Source organism: Plecotus auritus, assembly GCF_963455305.1.
Source record: "Plecotus auritus genome assembly, chromosome: 5".
NCBI lineage: Eukaryota > Metazoa > Chordata > Mammalia > Chiroptera > Vespertilionidae > Plecotus > Plecotus auritus.
The window spans coordinates 177,330,200-177,350,024 of record NC_137776.1 but is presented as its reverse complement, the minus strand read 5'-3'; the positions used below and the strand labels follow the sequence as shown (position 1 = coordinate 177,350,024).

The 19,825-nt window shown below is 41.2% G+C and overlaps 1 protein-coding gene across 2 annotated transcripts in view; it reads left to right on the top strand.

Moving 5' to 3' along the window:
• Nucleotides 1-19,825, top strand: part of DENND1A (DENN domain containing 1A) — a 479,039-nt gene that overhangs the window by 238,675 nt on the left and 220,539 nt on the right. For both annotated transcript variants that reach the window (XM_080668038.1, XM_080668037.1), the window contains exon 9: nucleotides 6,699-6,809. In XM_080668038.1, the coding sequence (XP_080524164.1) occupies nucleotides 6,699-6,809 (111 nt within the window). The remainder of the gene's footprint in view (nucleotides 1-6,698; nucleotides 6,810-19,825) is intronic.

Below are 19,825 nucleotides of genomic sequence, written 5' to 3'. Positions count from 1 at the left end.
ACAAGACATTAATGAAAAGCAAAGGTAGAGAATTAATTTTTTCTACTCTCAGATGCCTGTTGAAGTTAATTCTCATTATTTCTCCAATTTTTTTGTAAAAATATTTTCTTCCTTTTTACTGAAAAACTATCACCATATAATTGTTCACCAGGGTTTTCTCTATCAAGATAACAGATGTAGGAGTGAATTTTATACAGGTAATAGTTAAATGAGCATAAATCTTTATAAATTTTGAACAGTTGACCTGCATTAAAAAAGTCACAGATCATGAACAGATATGTAGTAATAATTAAATTGTAAACTGGCTGGAGAAGAGATTTTTTTTTAGCGGCCAGTTTTTTGAAGTGTATTTTTGATTAATGGGTAAGCATATAGACCGTCATTTGGAATATTAAACAAACCTGTCTTAATTATCTGACCAGTGTCATACCAACTGGTTAATGATGCAAGAAAAGCATTTAGAATGGACAGTTACATATAACATTGCCCAGACTCCACTTTGTCAAAAGATGCAGCATGATATAGAAAAGATGTATGAACTCGTCGTGACTTTCACAAATAAAGTTGGGGTGGCAGTAGAAGACCTATAATCAAGTACCGAGATTATAGAGAATTCCATTGTTGCTCTTAAGAGTTATCAGGTAATTGTTTATTCTAATGGTTTTTCCATTCACTCAAAGGGATAAAAGTTGACCTTGGGGTAAACTCTGCTTCTTTCCTATTACGTACTTACTTTGCTTATGTAAATTTGTGGGATTCTTTCTCAGACAGATTATTTTAGAATCCAAATTTATAATTCCCTCTTAAGGATCCCACACAACTAAGGGAACCTAAATTCTTCTTTTAAAAAAAGTCAATTGAGGTTTTTAAAGGTTTACATTATGGTAAAATAATCTGAGCCGGAGTTATTTCAGGAAATAAGACCCACTGTCAAAACCAAGCCTCCTGCCTTAGAAGCCTCTTCCAGACACAGTACAGTAAGTCTTTATCATCTATACTGTGTATGAAGCTGCAAGTCACAAAGACTAATAAAATGACAGACCGTGGGGCGGACTAGCATCTGTTCCAAAGGCTCCAAGGAGTACCCAGCTTAGAGTCGGTTCTTTGGTTTGAGGATTATCTCATTTCCCTAAGGTATTGAACGTAAGACGCTTTTTCTTTAAGCCTCTCTGTATCTGCCCATTCCACCTCCCCATCCACCCCCCTCCTGCTTCCTAACCCCGGGTGTGGATCACAGTGAGCCTGAAGTCCCCAGCCACCTGGATCAGCACAGGAGCCAGCAGGGACAGTTAGATGCAAGCAGCCACTATGGGTCTTCTCCTGGGGGAAGTGGGGTTTTGTCAGGTGACTTTCCTTCCTCTTTGTCTGGATTTAGAGGCACAGAGGGTTAGAGCGAGAAGGGACTGTCACCACTGTTTCTTTGTGGAGATGAGAAATGAAAGCTTGGAGAACCTAAGGAGCTGTGCTGCACATGCCTGTTCTGAAACCCACCTGCCAGGCTGCTGTGCCCCTGTTAACCAGAGACCTTCCAACTTTGTATCCCTGATACCCAACCTCACAGAATGGGCCCGTAATATATTTCAGCTGGATGGAAAAATGCTCAGAAGGACATAACAGTAGATGTAACTGAAATAATGCTTAACTCCATGAATAGTAAAGGACTGTCCTTAACCCTAAAAACAATGGCACTGAGAACACGGAGCTTTTTGAACAAGGGCACTGGGAAATAGTCCCTCTAAGCAAGAAGGAGAAGTAATTGTCAGGGAATAAAGGGGGTGGTTACTTAGGCTTAGCCATGATGGCATTGTAATCCAGGACACTACATTGTAATCCATCATCATTCTTGACAGGATTGATGGATCTTTAGAAGGAGGATTGATCCTTCATTAACTAAGTAGACTTGCCTTTAAAAAACTGTTTGGGGAAAACAAAAATGTTTGGGGGAAAAAAACCTGTTTGGGCAAGTGGAAAGGTGTGGTGCACAGTCATCCAGATTCTTTCTCCCACCCTGCTTTCCAAGTCTAATTCATTGTCAAGTCCTGTAATTCCTCTTTACAGAAATCCATCCCATCCACATCCAAAGCTTTCCTCTGAATAGTTTGTTTGTTTTAATCATTCTTTCCTGGGATATGGCGTAGCTGTTAACCGATTGCCCTGCCTCCCGCCTGCCCTCTCCTGTGTATCCTCCACAGGACCTGTAGGAAGATCTTTCCAAAACACAGATGTGGTTGTGCCATGATCCTTCAGAGCTCCCGCAGGATCTGGTCCCAGCTTCCCTACCCCAGCACTCCCCCTGACCTGCACTATCCTCCTTGCCTTTGCCTCTGCCTGGAATATGCTTCTCCCCCATCCCCTGAGTGAACGCCTGGTGGGAGGCCCAGACCAGATACCTTCTCTGACAAGCCTTCCCCAGCCTTCTTCCCATATCCTCCAGCAGAGTTGAATCTGCCCTCTTAGCCAGCACTGGAACACGTGCAGCCTGGACCACAGTACTTTGTCCACTGGGTTTCTGGGTTTCATGTCACTCCCATCCCCAGACTATGCTCCTGGAAAATGGGGATTCTGTTGAGTGCATCTCTGCTAATCCAGCTCCCAGGGTGGTACTGAACACAGAGTGGGAGTTAAATAAGTGTTGGTTGATTGGCAGGTTATAGAGACAGGAATGGGAGGTTGAAGACTCAGTTCTACTGACACAAAGTGCTAGGAGAGTAGCACACCTTGTGTTTTTTATAAATATAAGCTCACAGTATGTTTTGGCTGCAATTTTGACCTGGCACAGTTTGTCATGGAAGCCTCTCTTCTTACTCCCCGTTCCCCACACTCCTATCTTCTCCATCTGAGAAATACAATTGACCTGTCGGTGAAATGAGCACCTGCTTCTGTGTACAGTCTCTCCCACTGCCCATTACCGGATGAACAAACTACCTATTTCCTTACACTTTTAATAAACGTAACCACAGAGACTGTTAGAAGGCCCGCCCCATCCGCCCGGTTATTTTACCTGGCTGTGAATCGGCAGTGTCAATTCTTTTTCTGTGGGCCCTTCACCATTCCTAAGTAATTGATCACTTCATCTAACTCAGACCCAGGTTTTCTGAAATCAGATGCTTTGTTCTTCCTGGTAGACCACCTGCCCCCCTCCAGGCTGGTGTGCTTCCTCCTGTACCACTCGGCTCGCACTTGAACTGCGGAGCAGCACTCTTCAGGCAGGTGCTTTCTCCACTCATTGATTCATTCCTGCATCGCACTGCAGATTGTGGGTACGTCATCTTACCCAGAGGGACCTCAGGCTACTGACAATCACACTGGTACTCCAATCAAACAATAACAAATTGTAAGATAAGTGCCTGTTTTTATTGTAAGATAGAGACAAATTGCCATAGAAGCACAAAGGGAAATTTGACAAATGAGGAGTCGAGGAAGCCTTCCAGGAGGAGGTGACATTTCAGCTGGGTCTTGAAAAGTAAGTGGGAAGAGAAGAATATTCTAGGCAAAGGAAAGAAGTAAAAGCCTGGGGTGTGAAAAGGTAGGGCAAGTCTCAGAAGTTGAGGGAGTGTGCCTTACACTGCTGGATGCTTTAAGACGTGGGGAAGGAGTCCCTCTCTCCAAGGGGTTTTCTTCTGAGACGATGCTGGGTAGGAACTGCGAGTGCCCCACTATAGCTGCCTCCAAAGCCCACTCCCCCCCCCCCCTGCGCCCCCCTCAGATGCTCCCATGGCCGAGTGAGGCTCCTGGGGCTGTCGCCACTCCCACCCACTCCCAACGCCTAGGCAGTGGCATCCCAGAAGGAAAGAGGCAGGGGAGGAAGCAGATAAGAAAGACAGCTTCTGTTTAGACACAAATATCTTGGTAATCAGCACAGATGGGATGAGAATACCAAAAAAAGTACATGACAGTTTAGAGAGAATTTGGCTAAATGTTACATATTTTTAACGTTACCTGTGTCGAGTTTTTGGAACAAGCACCTGAATCTTTCAGAGCATGATTATTGGGCCTGGGGTTATACCTCAACCAAGTGACATTTCACTTCAGTGATGTTCCCTTCCCCATCCACACCAGTATCCTTGTGATTTTTTTTCTCCCACCAAAATAAGGCGCAGGATTTGTCTCTGACGCTGTGTCTCCTTATTTGGACGGCAAGCTGTGTAACATATTTCTACCCAGCGTGAAGCTTCTTGGCAGACTCTTGAGGCCACGTTTTGGTGGCTTCAGAGTTATCTTTGGATCTGTCAAAAGTGCTAATGGGCTTTCTGGCCTTCTTTAAGCTCCTCATTTCTATTTTCTTTTTACTTCCATCCTCTTCTAAAAGAAAAATGCATGTAATTCATCACCAGTTAAGCATTTTGCTGAAATACTCAGCTGAGGCCTTGTATTTTTGTTTGCGAGAATAGCTCTGCCATGTCACTGTCTCCAGAACAAACCCCACCCTGACATCATTAGCTCAGCACTCCTCAGTCCACTGAGCAAGAGATAAGCTCCTTGACTAATTCAGCCTGCCTTTTTTGTTTTATTTTGCTTTTCAGGTTTGTTAAGAGGCAGGTTGTGTGATGGTTAGAGCAAGAGTTTTGGCTTCAGGAGATCTGATTTTGAAACTTGGCCCTTTCTAGCTGGGTGACCTTTGGAAAACTACTTAACCTTCCTGAGACTCAGTTTTCCCATCTATAAAATAGAGATGATAATGCCCTTCTCAGTGTTTTGGAGAAGATTAGAGAGAACCAAGGTAAAGTGCCTATTATCTGGCACATAAGGATTTTTTTTCCTCTTTCTTTAGGCATACTTTTGTCCTTCTTTGTTACTATGCTATGTTTTTTTTTTTTTTTTTCCCTGAATACAACTTTACCTATTATTTTAAGGGTATAAAAGAAGACCATAACCCTGGTTGTCATTCCATACACCAGAGCATCATCCCATACACCGAAGAGTGGCAGGCTTGGTCCCCAGTCAGGTCACGTACTGGTGGCAAAGATCGACGGTTCTCTCTCACATCGATGCCTCTCTCTCTCTCTCGCTCTCGCTCTCGCTCTCGCTCTCGCTCTTGCTCTCACTCTCCCCCTAAAATCAATAAACATATCCTTAGGTAAGGATAAAAAAATTATAGAAAATAAAAAAGAAGAGCACAAGTTTAGAGACAAGCCCACCTTAGATTGAATAATACCTCATCTGCCTACTGTCTAACCTTGGTCAAATTACTTCACTTTCTCTGTGCCTATTTTCCTATCTGTATAAAGAGATCATAATACCTATTCAAGGAGTTGTTTCAAGATTAAGTGAAATAATATATGTAAAGCCTTGTATGTTGTAGAAGTTTAAAGTACTTACGTGGGACAGTATAATGTAAGGGAAAGCAAATGTGCTATGGAGTTGGATCTGAGTTCAAATTCTGACTCCCAGTTACTGGGTCTCTTCCAGACTTACCATACTTTATCTATATATTGGAAAGAATAATACCTCAGTGGGGTTTTATGAAGATTGCATAAGATTATAGATACACGGTACCTAATATGGTGCCTGGTACTTGGTAGGTAGTCAGTGTATGGAGCTATTAATTCACTCTTTATTTATAAAGGTCAGTGGTTAACCTGGTACTCCAATCAAACAATAACAAATTGTAAGATAAGTGCCTGTTTTATTCCCAATCCCTACATAATATTGTCAAAAAGCACTTTATGCTATTTTGCATATAAAATCCACCTGGTTTACTTGAATTTATGGGTTATAGATCTTTCATTATTATAAATTGCAACCCCTGGCAATAGCGTTCCTTCCTTCCCCTCCCCCTTCATTTTCAGAGGATTTTATTGTGTGGCATTGAAAAGCTGTAACATTGAAGAAATTAGCATATTTATGTGTATTATTAAAGTCAGGTGGGTATAGAAAGGGTTGCAGAAATGAAACACATTACATTTCTTCTGAAATCTGAAGAGTACCGATCCATAGAACTAATTAAAGGAATGAAGCCTAGGCTGCAGACAAAAGCTAGTTAAAACACTGCTTTGTCACAACTTGCTGCTGCTTGCCTTTGATTTTTTTTTTTCTTTTTTAGTAAAATACCTGGAAATTGTAAATCTTCTAAATTATTTTCATTCCAGCCAAGTCATTTTAGAGAATGTAAACTGTGGAGGAGGGGGACACCAGCCGTGATGACAAGAGAGGAGCATGCTGGCCTTTGTGGGTGGGATCTGTTGGACCGAAACGGTCTCTGCCAGAAGCATTTTGGTCCCTGGGTACTTTGTTTTGCTGAGACGTGTGGCACAGTGCATTGGGAAAGTTCTAGGATCTGGGGTCCGAAGCTCTGAGCTGCAGTCCTGTCTTCATTGCATACTAGACTTTTTGATCTTGGCATATCTCTCTGAGCCTTGGTTTCCTCATTTGGAAGGTTGCAGACTTCCTGTCTTGCTTACCTTCAGGAACCTCTATGAAAAGCAGCGCACACTGTGAATGACCTCATGTTGTAAACTGTAATCACCATACAGGTATAATTGCTCAGACTGCCGCGTCTCTAACATCTCTCCGACTCTGCACTTCATGATTTTATACATGAATGGGATTCATACTTGGTCCTCAGGTAGAAAGAATAGGGCAGGGGAAGAGGAGAGTATCCTTCCTGATTATTTTCTGTTTCTCATGCTTTTATTAGATGCTGCTTGTAATAAGAACCAACAAAATAAGGCACAAACCTCCCTTCTTCTCTCTCCTAGAGAAATCTGACAGAATATTTTGTGGCTGTGGATGTAAACAACATGTTACATCTGTACGCCAGTATGCTCTACGAACGCCGGATACTCATCATTTGCAGCAAACTCAGCACTGTGAGTAGATAGTCTTGAGATGGGCTTTTTAATTATTGTATTTCAATTGAAGGACGTATTGGAAAGATTAAAGAAATTTTTAGAAAAAGAAATCAGCCACAATCCCCTCAGATAGTAACATGTCATCTTCATTAATTATTCATGTCCCTTTATGGAACCAATGAACATTTCGTTTATTCTTAGGGTTTCACAATCACTTATAAATAGTTTTCCATTTGCTCTTGTGTTATGAACACTTTGCGTTCTTCCACATAAGTGTCCATCACTGTCAGTTTTTACGTGTCTATATCTTATTCCATTATACTGATGTGTCATTATTTATTAAATCTTTCTTCTCTTGGTGGCCATTTCGGTTGTTCATAGGTTAACCCTTTAGTAGGTAACCCTGTAATGAATATCTTTTGGCTGCTTTTGACCACTCCTGAGTGGAATTGTATATATGTATATGTGTGTAAACATACATATACATACCTACACACACTCCTGTCATGTATAGTGGGATACATGTTCATAGCAGCATTTGTTTTTCTGTTTTAAATCTGGGGAGGGCCCACATGGCCATTAACAGAGAACTGATAAATTGTGGTGTAGTCATACGATGGAATACTATATCGGTGAAACTAACATTGCCAGCATGATTGGGTCTCTAATATAGAATTTCGAGTAAAAGAAATGTGCTATAGAAGAACATACAGTATGATTTCATTCATAAAAAGTTCAAGTAAGAAAAACTGAATGGTACATTATTTAGGGACACATACAAACTACAGTGGGAGGAGAAGTGATGAACACACATTTTAAGTAGTAGTTTCCTCAAAGGGAGTGAAAAGAGTATAATTGGGAAGATGTTGTACAGGGGACATCAAAACTATTGTTTTTTGTCTTGAGCTAGGATAGTGATCAGGAAACCTTTCTATAATGGGTCCAATAGTGAATATGACTCAAAGCCAGATGATCTTTGCCGCAACTAATGGACTCTGACTTCATAGATTACAATCAGTAAACTAGTGTCTGTGGCTGTGTTCCAATAAAGCTTTATTTGCAAAGATACTGACTGCAGTTTGTCAACCATTGAGTTAGGTGCTAGCTTTTGGAGTCATGTTTTTTTCTTTTAAAACATGCTTATTTGATATACATACTTTAGTATATGCACATATTTCAGAATTTTTGAAAAGTTAAAAAATAAGATACTAAGCCGTTTTGTCATGAAACTTTACAATACTGGGCTAGAGACAAAGTAATTCTTATACAAAAGCTAAGAATCAAAATTGCACAAGATTTTGCTGTGACAGTTTTATTTTTTTTGATTTGAGAGAGGAGAGAGAGAGAGATATATTGATTGATTTGTTGTTCCACCCATTTATGCATTCATTGGTTGGTTCTTGTAAGTGCCCCGACCATGGGTTGAACCCACAACCCTTGTGTATTGGGACAATACTCTAACCAACTGAGCTACCCGGCCAGGGCTGCTGTGACAATTTTAGAAACCAGAAGAGTCAAGTAGTGTCTTGAATATCTAAGGGAAAATGATTTCTAACCTGAGATTTCTATACTTATCTAATGAAAGTCTCAGCGGAGCATGGCAGGAGTCCATACCACACCTGTCAACCTCATGGTTCTCTCCACTTCCACTCTGCCTTCTCCACGGTGGATGAACTATCTGGCCTCTCTTGGGCCAACCACTCTGCTATCCACCTGACTTCATATAACAAGTATTTTTCATGGCACTGTTGTGGGCACTGGGGATACAACAGTGAACAAAATAGGCAAAAATCTCTGTTCTCATTAAGCTTACATTTTAGTAGGGAAGACCCTGAATAAACAAGGTAAGTTAAGTATATAGTAATCATAGTAGGATTTACAGTAGAGTAATGATAAGTGGTAAGGAGTAAAATAAGCAGAGAAGGAGAGTGGATGGGGAGTGGTGAGGTGACAGGGACTGCGATTTTAGATAGATGGCCCAGGAGTGCCTGATTGAGGAAGCCACACTACAGTGTCCTTCTTCCTGACTGAAGGGCATTCCTCTCACAGTCTGCATCAGTATGTTTTCTTTCCTTCTGGTGCACCTTATGAGCTTACTAATATGGTATAACTAGAGGACCGGTGCATGAATTCATGCATGGGTGGGGTCCCTTGGCCTGGCCACCCCCGATCACGGCCGATCAGGGCCAGCGGGCTGGGGGGAGGGATTGCGAGAGGTTGGCCTGCCACGGAGGTTAGTTGTGGGAGCGCACTGACCACCTGGGGGGCAGCTCCTGTGTTGAGCATCTGCCCCCGGTGGTCAGTGCACATCATAGGTACTGACCAGTCGTCCAGTCCTAACGGTCAATTAGGCTTTTATATATATAGACTAGAGGCCCGTTGCACAAAGAGATTCGTGCAATAGGCCTTCCTTCCCTTGGCTTCCAGCACCAGTTTTCCTCCGGCACCTGGGACCCAGGCCTTCACTCTGGCCGGAGTCTGCCTTCTTCGTCTTTGCTGCAGGCTCCAGCCAGAGTCTGCTGTCTTCGCAGCAGACTCCAGCTGGAGTCTGCCATCTTCGTGTTCGCTGCTTTGCTGCAGACTCCGGCCGGAATCTGCCGTCTTCGTCATTGCTGTAGACTCTGGCCAGAGTCTGCCGTCTTCGCTGCAGACTCCAGCCAGAGTCTGCCATCTTTGTCTTCACTGAAGACTCCGGCCAGAGTCTGCTGTCTTTGGTGAAGACTCAGGCTGGAGTCTTCCGTCTTTGTCTTTGCTGCAGACCCCAGCTGGAGTCTGCCGTCTTCGTCTTTGCTGCAGATCTGGAGTCTGCAGTCTTCATCTTCGCTGTGCTGGAGTGCCACTCCTGTAGATCCCTTCGCCCCCTGCCCTCCCTCTCATAGCAGGCGTCCTGCCCCACCCGGCCACTCCACATCTGGAGCAGCTGGGCAGCCGCCATCTTTGTCCTTCTAATTTGCATATTCCCTCCTGATTGGCTGGTGGGCGTAGCAGAGTGATGGTAAATTTGCATATTTCTCTTTTATTAGTGTAGATATCTCCCAAAGTTAATGGAACTTCCTTGATCCACATCTGCTTTACTCCATTTCTGTTTTCCCTTTTAGAATAGAATTGCTCAAGAGAGTTATTTCACTTTACTATCTAATTTCTCTCCCATTCTCTCCTCAGTATTCTATGGATTTAGCCCCCACCTCTCCACTGAGACAGCTTTTGTTTGGGTCACCAAAGACCTCATATGAAGTAAAATTAAAATGAGTTAATACTGGCAAAGCTCTTAGAACAGAGTCTGGCATGTAGTGTATGTATATGTTTATAATAATAACATCTATAATGGGAAGTCAGATATTGTTTAAAATTTTAAATCAAGAAATAAGGACATAAGTATTGTATGTGATTACTGTGAATAAAGGGTAAGGAATATCATGAGATGGTCTGCTGCTCTTCAGTATAAGCCTTTTGTGCTTTCTCTTTCATTTCTAAGGCTATAAACGTGTTGCTTTGATTTAAAAACTTTTTGTAACAAATAGTTGATTCTTACCTGAGTCTGCACTTTACTGATAGATGGTAGACACCTCTCTAGGGAGAGTGGCCTCCTTATATCTCACGTACAGTCAGTGGCATCCTGATCAGCCAGGTGCATTTTTCCAGGGACAAAACAGCTAAGTAGACATCAGTTTGCACCAAGCCTTTGGACCTCTCCAATTTCAGAATCTTAACAGTTTTCTAATTGTTGCCTTTTATTTTCTCAGTAGTGGCTTTTTATTATCTTTTTGATGAGAGGCAGAATACAAAGGCTACTTTAGCTGAGGTTTCTGAGAACCCTCTCGACAAATTGAGGGTCCTGTCATACCTTGACAAACCATATTTTTCTCCATTTTTTAAAAAGATGGATGCTTAATGCTCCTCAAACCCATTAAACTGCTGAAAGATAAAAGCTGTCCAACACTCTGGAATGCCATTTTCTATAAAAATGACTCCTTTAGTAGAGACAAACCCAGCAATATTTAGTTCAGAGTCAGGTAATATTCATTTCTGGCTTTCTCGGTCAATAATGTGATAATTCTGTATAAGAAAAATGTAAGTTTTTGTTTTCTTTGCTCAGTTCATGTATATTGATTGTTTTCCTTTATAAATGATAAATAGGGAAGGCTTAACTAAATCTTGTTCTCTAATGTAAATACTTCAGTTGATTTCCTCTAGCACAAAGGCCTCATTTTTCTTCCAGATTCTCATATCTCAAGTTTAATTCATATTACTTTTTGGTAATACTTATGGATAGCAGGTGGGTGTAAAATAAGACCTTTATACAGATGATATGTAATTTCAACACCGTCCTGGAAGGTTGATTATATCCCCTTTCACAGCAAGGGACATGCAAATAAGTCATCATGATTCAGTGTTGGGGTAGAGACCTTGGCTTCAGACAAGGGACAAACAACCAGGAATTGCACATACAAAGGAATCTTAACCCCTTCAAAGTGCTTGCCTTAGGGACCAGGTCATGTTTATTGGTTGCCACCTCTCAAACTATTGTCAGAATCTTTGTGTGCGGACTGTCACAAGGGCCAGAGACACATTGTTAAAAAAATCTGTCCCACTTAGGGAATTTTAGAGTCCTCATAAAGAGCCAGCAAATTAGTCTGAGCCAAATTTGATGGATAAGGTTGCTTGTTTAGGTAAAAATAAGTCCTGATTGTATAATAATTAGAGGAGCTTCTTTTGTCGTTTGTAAATAGGTCTAAGACTACCAAAGAGGTATGCTGGCAGCACCCACAGACTCAGCATGCAGAACACCCTTGTTAGAGTCATCCTCTATATTTTACAGGGTAGGGCCTCAGTTCTCCCCCATACCCTTTTAAAATTCTTTAAAGTGAACCTTATTGAGCCAGCTACTATGTGCCAGGCCCTGTGTAATCATATTTTTTTCCATTAGCTCTTGCAACAACCCTAGGAGCTACTTTTATTCTCTTTTGCAGATGAGAATATTGGCACTTGGGAAGGTGAAGTGCCTTGTCTAAGATGACCAGCAGTGGTGGAATAAAACCCACTTCACTTGGCTCCAGCCCCCTTCTTACTACCTCATACTGCCACCTTGGTAACTCTCCATTTGTCATATGTTCCCCTGGACACTTGTCCCCAGAGAAATATTATCAGTATGATTCTGTTGACCCTGGATCTGAAATCACAGAAGGAATGTCAGCCTGGCCATTGCCTTCTAATGTACATCTAAGCTTTCTTCAGAGTTAGTGAGCACTTTCCATGTGCCTGGCACCACTCAGCACCAGGGAAACAGAAGGCTGATATGTCAATTTCTAATGGACACACTTACTCTGTTAGCCAGAACCCCATTTCCTTGAGCACTGTTCACATCCAACTCTGTCTGCGTGGGGCTGGCCTCCGCGGTCTCCCAGCCCCATCCGTGCTGGTCCCTGCGGTGAGCACAGCCTGGGTGGGTCCCTGGATCTTGCTTTCCCTGACTCACTGTGGCTGCAGGGTTCCTGTGCTGTAGCTCCTGCCAGCCCTGGGTATATCTGCCCAAATCGCCCCTCCCATAATTTAGGGCTACTGCAAGAAGTTTTAAAAACTAAGAATATGCAGTACATGATGACAAAGGCACATTTACTTCTCAGAGGAACATATATTTGTTTTATTCAGCAAATGCTTTTTAAAACAGGTTCTTAGGAAAGAAGCATAATTTAGTGGTAAGACCATGACCTACTAGTAATTAATTGAGCCTCCACACCCAAGTATTTGTGTGATACCCATAACTCTGAAAAGAATTATTACTTTTCTGATAGCACCCCATTTGGGGAGAGGGGAGGAACTAAACTGGTATCTTTTCCCTATCAGTTTCTTCCTGAGTATTAGCCCTAGAGAATGTGGGTTTGGGGTCGGCCCTGGACACTGATGGCCTAGAGAGTGGTGGGCGATAGTTCTGTCTTCCCCTCAGGTCTAGCCCTTAGTAGTTGCTTCTGTGTTGGTGTGAAGGGATGGGTAACCACCTGCCTTTCTGTCCGCCCACTCCCACCAACAGCTTCTGTTGTCTTAGCACCACCTGGTCTTGTGACCTAAGAAAGCCAGTTTGTGAACTTGCAAGTTTTTCCAATTTGGCTTCATTTTCACTTCTCTGCTGGTGAACTCCACCTGGTTGTGAGCATGGCAGCCTGTGTACGGTTTAGGCACCTGAATGATGTGTGTAGAGCTTTCCTAGCTGTTCTGGCCTAGAAAGAACTAGTCCTGTTTGCCTGTCTGCAGCCCTTGAAGCAGAGATGAGAGTGGCAGCTTAAGAAGGCTTGAAACACTGGACCAGAGCCAAGGCCTCTTTGCCTGCACACTCCACTCTGCATGTTCCAGCCGTAGGAACAAACTGCATTATTTTGTTTCAAACTGTGCTCATGGGAAGCCAAGACCTTGTAACTGGAAACTTACCAAACAGAGGATTCTAAGACTAAATTTAGTGTTCTATTTAAAAAATAAAATAAGTCGAACATTTTGTTTGTTCATCTTTTATATGTTAAAAAAACAGAGAGATTAACCTAGTTCATACTAGCAATCTAAGAAGAGTATTCAAAGTGAGAAGAAAACTAATCCTTTTGGTGAAGAGGGAAAGCCTTAACAAAATGTAATGAAGTGGCATGAAATATAGACTCTGCAGCCAAACTTCCCAATAGCATAGCCTCTCTAATCTCCATCATATAAAATTTTATTGTGGCTCAGAGAATATTAAAAACTGTTAGAAATAAATTAATGGAACTTCCATTGGCAGGAAGTAGGGGGAAAGATTGGTATGTTTTATTTACGTGGTTTTTCTCTGGTTTTTAAATGTGAATACAATTAAATGCTCTTGAACTATGTTCCTCATTTAATTATGTGTGAGCTGGAATTAAGAATCTTGAGATGTTCTACAGACTAATATATAGAGTATAAACAGTTTAATTGGTGATATTTTTAATTTGCTGTGACTTCAACCAGCCATGGTTGTCTCCCTAACTAGTTCTTACCTTGCTCTACTGCCTCTTCTCCCATTGCTTCAACAAGCATTGAGCATTTTGGACTAGACACAGGATTCAGATTGCTAGTAATTGCAAATGCTAATTCATGGGTTAGTTGTGTTAGAATCACCCTAAGACTTGTTAAAAATTCAGGTGCTTGGACATCACCTCCAGACATTCTGCTTCCAAAGGTTTACCATTGAACCACAGAATGTCTATTTCTTAAGGTTCCCCAAATTTTGGAACACAGCCAGATTCAGAAACAGTGAATAAGACAGTCTCTAAGACAAAAAAAAATAAAGATATTTATTTATTCTTTTCTTATTGTTATTTTTCATCATTAGACTCATTTTCATTTTGAGACTACATAAGGGAGCCTGTTTGAGTTTGTTTAGAAGACATGAGTACAGACCCACATTAAAAAAAATTCTTTGTTTTGATAGTTTTCTTTGGGAGAGCTTTGATTTTGGGATTGCCTACTCTAGAGCAGGACAGAGCTAAAAAAAAATAACCTATTTAAGCTCTCAGGAATGTTGGATGCTGATGCAATCCACCACTGTAACTTTGGGTACATGGGTATAGTCTAGAGATGGGATGTTTCTACTTAGCCATTGCATTGAGAACATGGCAGAGAATCTTGTTTATTATTTATTAGTATAGTTGATTTGTGAAATTATATTGTTTAGATTATAGAACTCAGCTTATTTTTTTATATGACTCTTATGAATCACATCTCTACCAAAAAACACTAATGGTTAATATTCAAGTCACTGACACCTTAATATACTTGAAAAGCTCTAAATGGCACCCACAAATACCGGCACCTCTGGATTTCATTAAAGAAATTTGAACACCTACTATGTGTTAAGTCAACAAGAACAAGGACTCCTTTTTCCTCTGGTTTCTGAAGGCTGAAAGGTTGGTCATTTTGGTGAGCGAAGGTAGTGGGATGTGAGGTTAGGCCAAGCAGTCAGGGTTTAGTGCAGATCTTATGAAAATTCACATTTTTTCCTCTTCTGTGCTCTTGATAGCTATGTTGTCTCCCAGCTCGATGATTCAGACAGCCCAGCAGGTGTTATCTTTTCCCAAGATAAAGGACAGCAGGGCTGTAGGAGAGAGCACCAAGCTTCAAGTCATGATGGTTTTGTTCAGTTCCTACCTTTGTACTTAATCCTCCCCATGTTATTCCCAGCCACTCGGCCTTGGGAAACTTTCCTGACCTCTCTGAGTCTCTACCCTCTTCTGTAAAAATAGGAATAGTATTAATACCCTTCTCACAGTTGTTGAAAGGATTCTATGGTCATAGATATGATAGCATATAGCCCACTCCTGGGTACGTGCTAATCATTCAGTAAATGCGGACTCTGAATTTCACCTTTGAGGGACAATGAACCCTGATTTGACTTTCAGAAGCAAGGAGGACATAGAGATCCTGGAAGAGGTCTGAAGATGTAATCAGACTAATTGGTGATAGTAGATGGTGAATGAATCCAAGCAACAGAGGATAGTCATGGCAACTCGAACAAGGCTTTCTGTATCCACCCACTTCTCATTAGTCACATAGTCATTGACTAACATCATTTCTTGTTCAGGTCTCCACAGTCATCATTACTTAGCACAGAATGGCCTTAAGAAGCTGCTCTGTTTTCTTGGCCCACTGTTACCACCTGACCAGCCTCCCAGGGATGAGGACTGACAACTTCTGGTTTTCATCCTTCCGGGCTCTGCTCTGATGCCTCCCCCCTCTCCTCTCCCCCTCCCCCTCCCCCTTCCCCTCCCCCTCTCCCTCTCCTTCACCCTCTCCTTCCTTTTCCCCCTCCCTCCCCCTCCTCCTCCTCCTTCTGTCTCTGTCTCTGGCTCTGGCTCTGGCTCTGTCTCTGTCTCTGTCTCTATCTCTATCTATCTCACCCCCCAATTCTTGCCCCAGGCAGAAGTAATGATTCCTTCTTTATATGCCAACAGACTTGCACCTCTATTATCATAATGCTTTTGTGTTGAAGTTGATTGTTTGCATTTTGATCTGTCTCTGCTAAATTGCTTGAGGTTATGGCATGTACACATAGTGAATACTCACTTGTCAGATTATAGCGCAGAGGCAGTCTCCTGTGAACTAAGAGCAGTTTCTGGAGCTAGACTCTAGGGTTCATATCCTAGTTCTACCACTAGTTCTGTGACCCAAGGTTCCTAAATGCCATGCACAAGGTACTTGGCATTTAGGAACCTTCGTTTCCTCATCTGTAAAATGGGGATACTAATGCTACCTGCCTTATAGGACTGTGAAGATTGAGTTAACTATATGTGATGTACTTAGAACAGTGCTTGGCAGATGGTATATGCTGAGTTAAGTGGTCATGACGGAGGCTGTATTGTAACTTCAATCTTTCTAAGTTTACTATTACTTTCTAAGGTTGGAATTGGCTGACAAAACTACCTGGAGATTCTTTTTCTTTGCTTGTGCCTTTAAATCTAATAACTCCTACCACTTGAAGGTTCCTTAGTTTCTTCTCTGTGTATGGATACCTGACAGATGGGTACTCACGATCCTATATTCAGTTCTTTCAAAATATATGATTCATTAAAGCAATAGTGTAAATTAGCTAAACATAAATTATGATTTTAGAATATTTTCAAAAAAATATAAATATCCACTTTACTAGACTTGAGGTGGCAAATATATTTCTTCTTGAGTGCTTACTTGGATCCACTGCCAATGGTGGCATGTTTGGAGAGACCCTTAGGCCATGTCCTGACACTACATCGGTTTGTAATGTCTGTCACAGGCACAGGACGGAGGAGGGCAGAACCTTGCTGCCCCTGCATTTAAATGACATGTTGGCAATCCCAGTGTGATCTTGCCTTTTCCTTTTTCATCTTAAAGAAAAGTGTGCACTTTTCTCACTCATGTACTGCAGGTCATTGACTCTGTAGTTTCCCATATTGTTGTTTCTGCCTCAACTTTGGTAGTGAAGGCTTTTCTCTGGCAGTTTTACTTGCTTTGAGGTTTTGAAGTGTCAAATCTTGGCATGAAAGCTTCTTTTCCTGGTTAATAACTTAACTCTAATTACTCTACTCATTGGTTCTTTTTTTTTTTTGTCTAAAGTTTTACATATGTCTCCTTTTCCCCCAATCCCCCCCCCCCCAGCCATTCCCACCCTGGGCAAGCCCCCACCGCCCCGGTGTCTGAGTCCATTGGTTTTGTTAATATGCATGCATACAAGTCCTTTGGTTGCTCTCTAACCTCCCCCTCCCCTACCATTTGTCTGTGGGTCTATTCTTGTTCATCAAATTATGTTGATCATTATATCCCACATATGAGTGAGATCTTGTGATATTTATCTTTCTCCAACTGGCTTATTTCACTTAGCATAATGCTCTCCAGTTCCATCCATGCTGTTGCAAATGGTAAAAGTTCCTTCTTTTTTATAGCAGCCATTGTGTAGATGTACCACAGTTTTTTAATCCACTCATCTGCTGATGGGCACTTAGACTGTTTCCAAATCTTAGCTATTGTAAATTGTGCTGCTATGAACATAGGGGTGCATATATCCTTTCTGATTGGTGTTTCTGGTTTCTTGAGACATAGTCCTAGAAGTGGGATTACTGGGTCAAATGGGAGCTCCATTTTTAACTTTTTGAGGAAACTCCATACTGTTTTCCACAGTGGCTGCATCAGTCTGCATTCCCACCAGCAGTGCAGGAGGATTCCCTTTTCTTCACATCCTCGCCAGCACGTGTCGTTTGTTGATTTGTTGATGGTAGCCATTCTGACAGGTGTGAAATGGTATCTCATTATTGTTTTGATTTGCATCTCTCGGATGATTAGTGACTTTGAGCATGTTTTCATATGTCTCTGGGCCTTCTGTATGTCCTCTTTTGAAAAGTGCCTATTTAGATCCTTTGCCCATGTTTTGATTGGATCGTTTATCTTCCTTTTGTTAAGTTGTATGAGTTCTCTAAATTTTGGAGATTAAACCTTTATCGGAAATATCATTGGCAAATATGTTCTCCTATGCGGTGGGCTTTCTTGTTGTTTTGTTGATGGTTTCTTTTACTGTGCAGAAGCTTTTTATTTTGATGTAGTCCCATTTTTTATTTTCTCCTTAGTCTCCATTGCCCAAGAAGCTGTGTCTGTAAAGATATTGCTACGACATATGTCTGCTATTTTGCTACCTATGGAGTCTTACATTCAAGTCCTTTAGCCTTATTGAGTTTGTTTTTGTGTATGGTGTAAGTTGGTGATCTAGTTTCATTTTTTTTGCATGTATCTGACCAAATTTCCCAGCACCATTTATTGAAGAGACTGTTTTGACTCCATTGTATACTCTTGCCTCCTTTGTCAAATATTAATTGAGCATAATGACTTGGGTCGATTTCTGGGTTCTCTGTTCTGTTCCATTGGTCTATATGTCTGTTCTCCAGGCAGTTTTGAGAACCGTGGCTTGGTAATATAGCTTGATATCTGGTATTGTGATCCCTCCACTTTGTTCTTCTTTCTTGGGATTGCTGTGGCTATTTAGGGTCTTTTTTTTTTTTATTCCAGATGAATTTTTGGAGAGTTTGTTCTAGATCTTTGAAATATGCCCTTGGTATTTTAATGGGGATTGCATTGAATCTGTAGATTGCTTTGGGTAGTATGGGCATTTTAATGATGTTGATTCTACCAATCCATGAGCATGATATGTTCTTCCCTTTGTTTATGTCTTCCTCTGTCTCTTTTTTCAATGTCCTGTAGTTTTCCGAGTATAGGTCTTTACCTCCTTAGTTAAGTTTATTCCTAGGTATCTTAATTTTTTTGGTGCAATGGTAAATGGGATTGTTTTTTTCGTTTCTCTTTCTGTGAGTTCATTATTGGTGTATAAAAAGGCCATAGATTTCTGGGTGTTAATTTTGCATCCTGTTATATTGCCAAATTCATTTATTAGGTCTAGTAGTCTTTTGATGGAGTCTTTGGGGTTTTCTATGTATAGTATCATGTCATCTGCGAATAAGGACAGTTTTACTTCTTCTTTTCCAATTTGGTTGCCTTTTATTTCTTCTTCTTGTCTGATCGCTATGGCTAGCACTTCCAGTACTATATCGAACAGAAGTGGTGAAAGTGGGCATCCCTGTCTTGTTCCTGTTCTTAGGGGAAATGAGTTTAATTTTTGCTTGTTGAGTATGATGTTGGCTGTTGATTTGTCATATAAGGCTTTTATTGTGTTGCGGTATGATCCCTCTATTCCCACTTTGCTGAGAGTTTTTATCAAGAAAGGGTGTTGGATTTTGTCAAATGCTTTTTCTGCATCGATTGATATGATTATGTGGTTTTTGTCTCTCAGTTTGTTTATGTGATGTATCACATTTATTGATTTGCAGATATTGTACCATCCTTGCATCTCTGGAATAAATCCCACTTGGTCATGGTGTATGATCTTTCCAACGTAATGCTGAATCCGATTTGCTAGAATTTTGTTGAGGATTTTAGCATCTATGTTCATCAAGGATATTGGCCTGTAGTTCTCTTTTTTTTGTGGTGTCTTTATCTGGTTTTGGTATTAGGGTAATGCTGGCTTCATAGAAAGAGCTTGGAAGTGTGCCTTCCTCTTGAATTTTTTGGAATAGTCTGAGGAGGATAGGTTTTAGTTCTTCTTTGAATGGTTGGTAGAACTCCCCTGTAAAACCATCCAGATCAGGGCTTTTGTTTGCTGGAAGATTTTTGATCGCTGCTTCAATTTCTTTGGTAGTTATTGGCCTATTCAGGTTTTTTTATTCTTCTTGATTGAGTTTTGGGAGCTTGTATTTTTCTAAGAATATGTCTATTTCATCTAGGTTGTCCAATTTGTTGGAATAGAGTTGTTCATAGTATTTTTTTCATAATAGTTTGTATTTCTGTGGAATTGGTTGTTACTTCACCTCTTTCATTTCTGATTTTGTTTATTTGGGTCCTCTCTCTTTGGTTCTTGGTGAGCCTGGCTAGAGGTTCATCAATCTTGTTTATCCTTTCAAAGAACCAGCTCTTGGTTTTGTTGATCTTTTGTATTGTTTTTTTGGTCTCTATGTCATTTATCC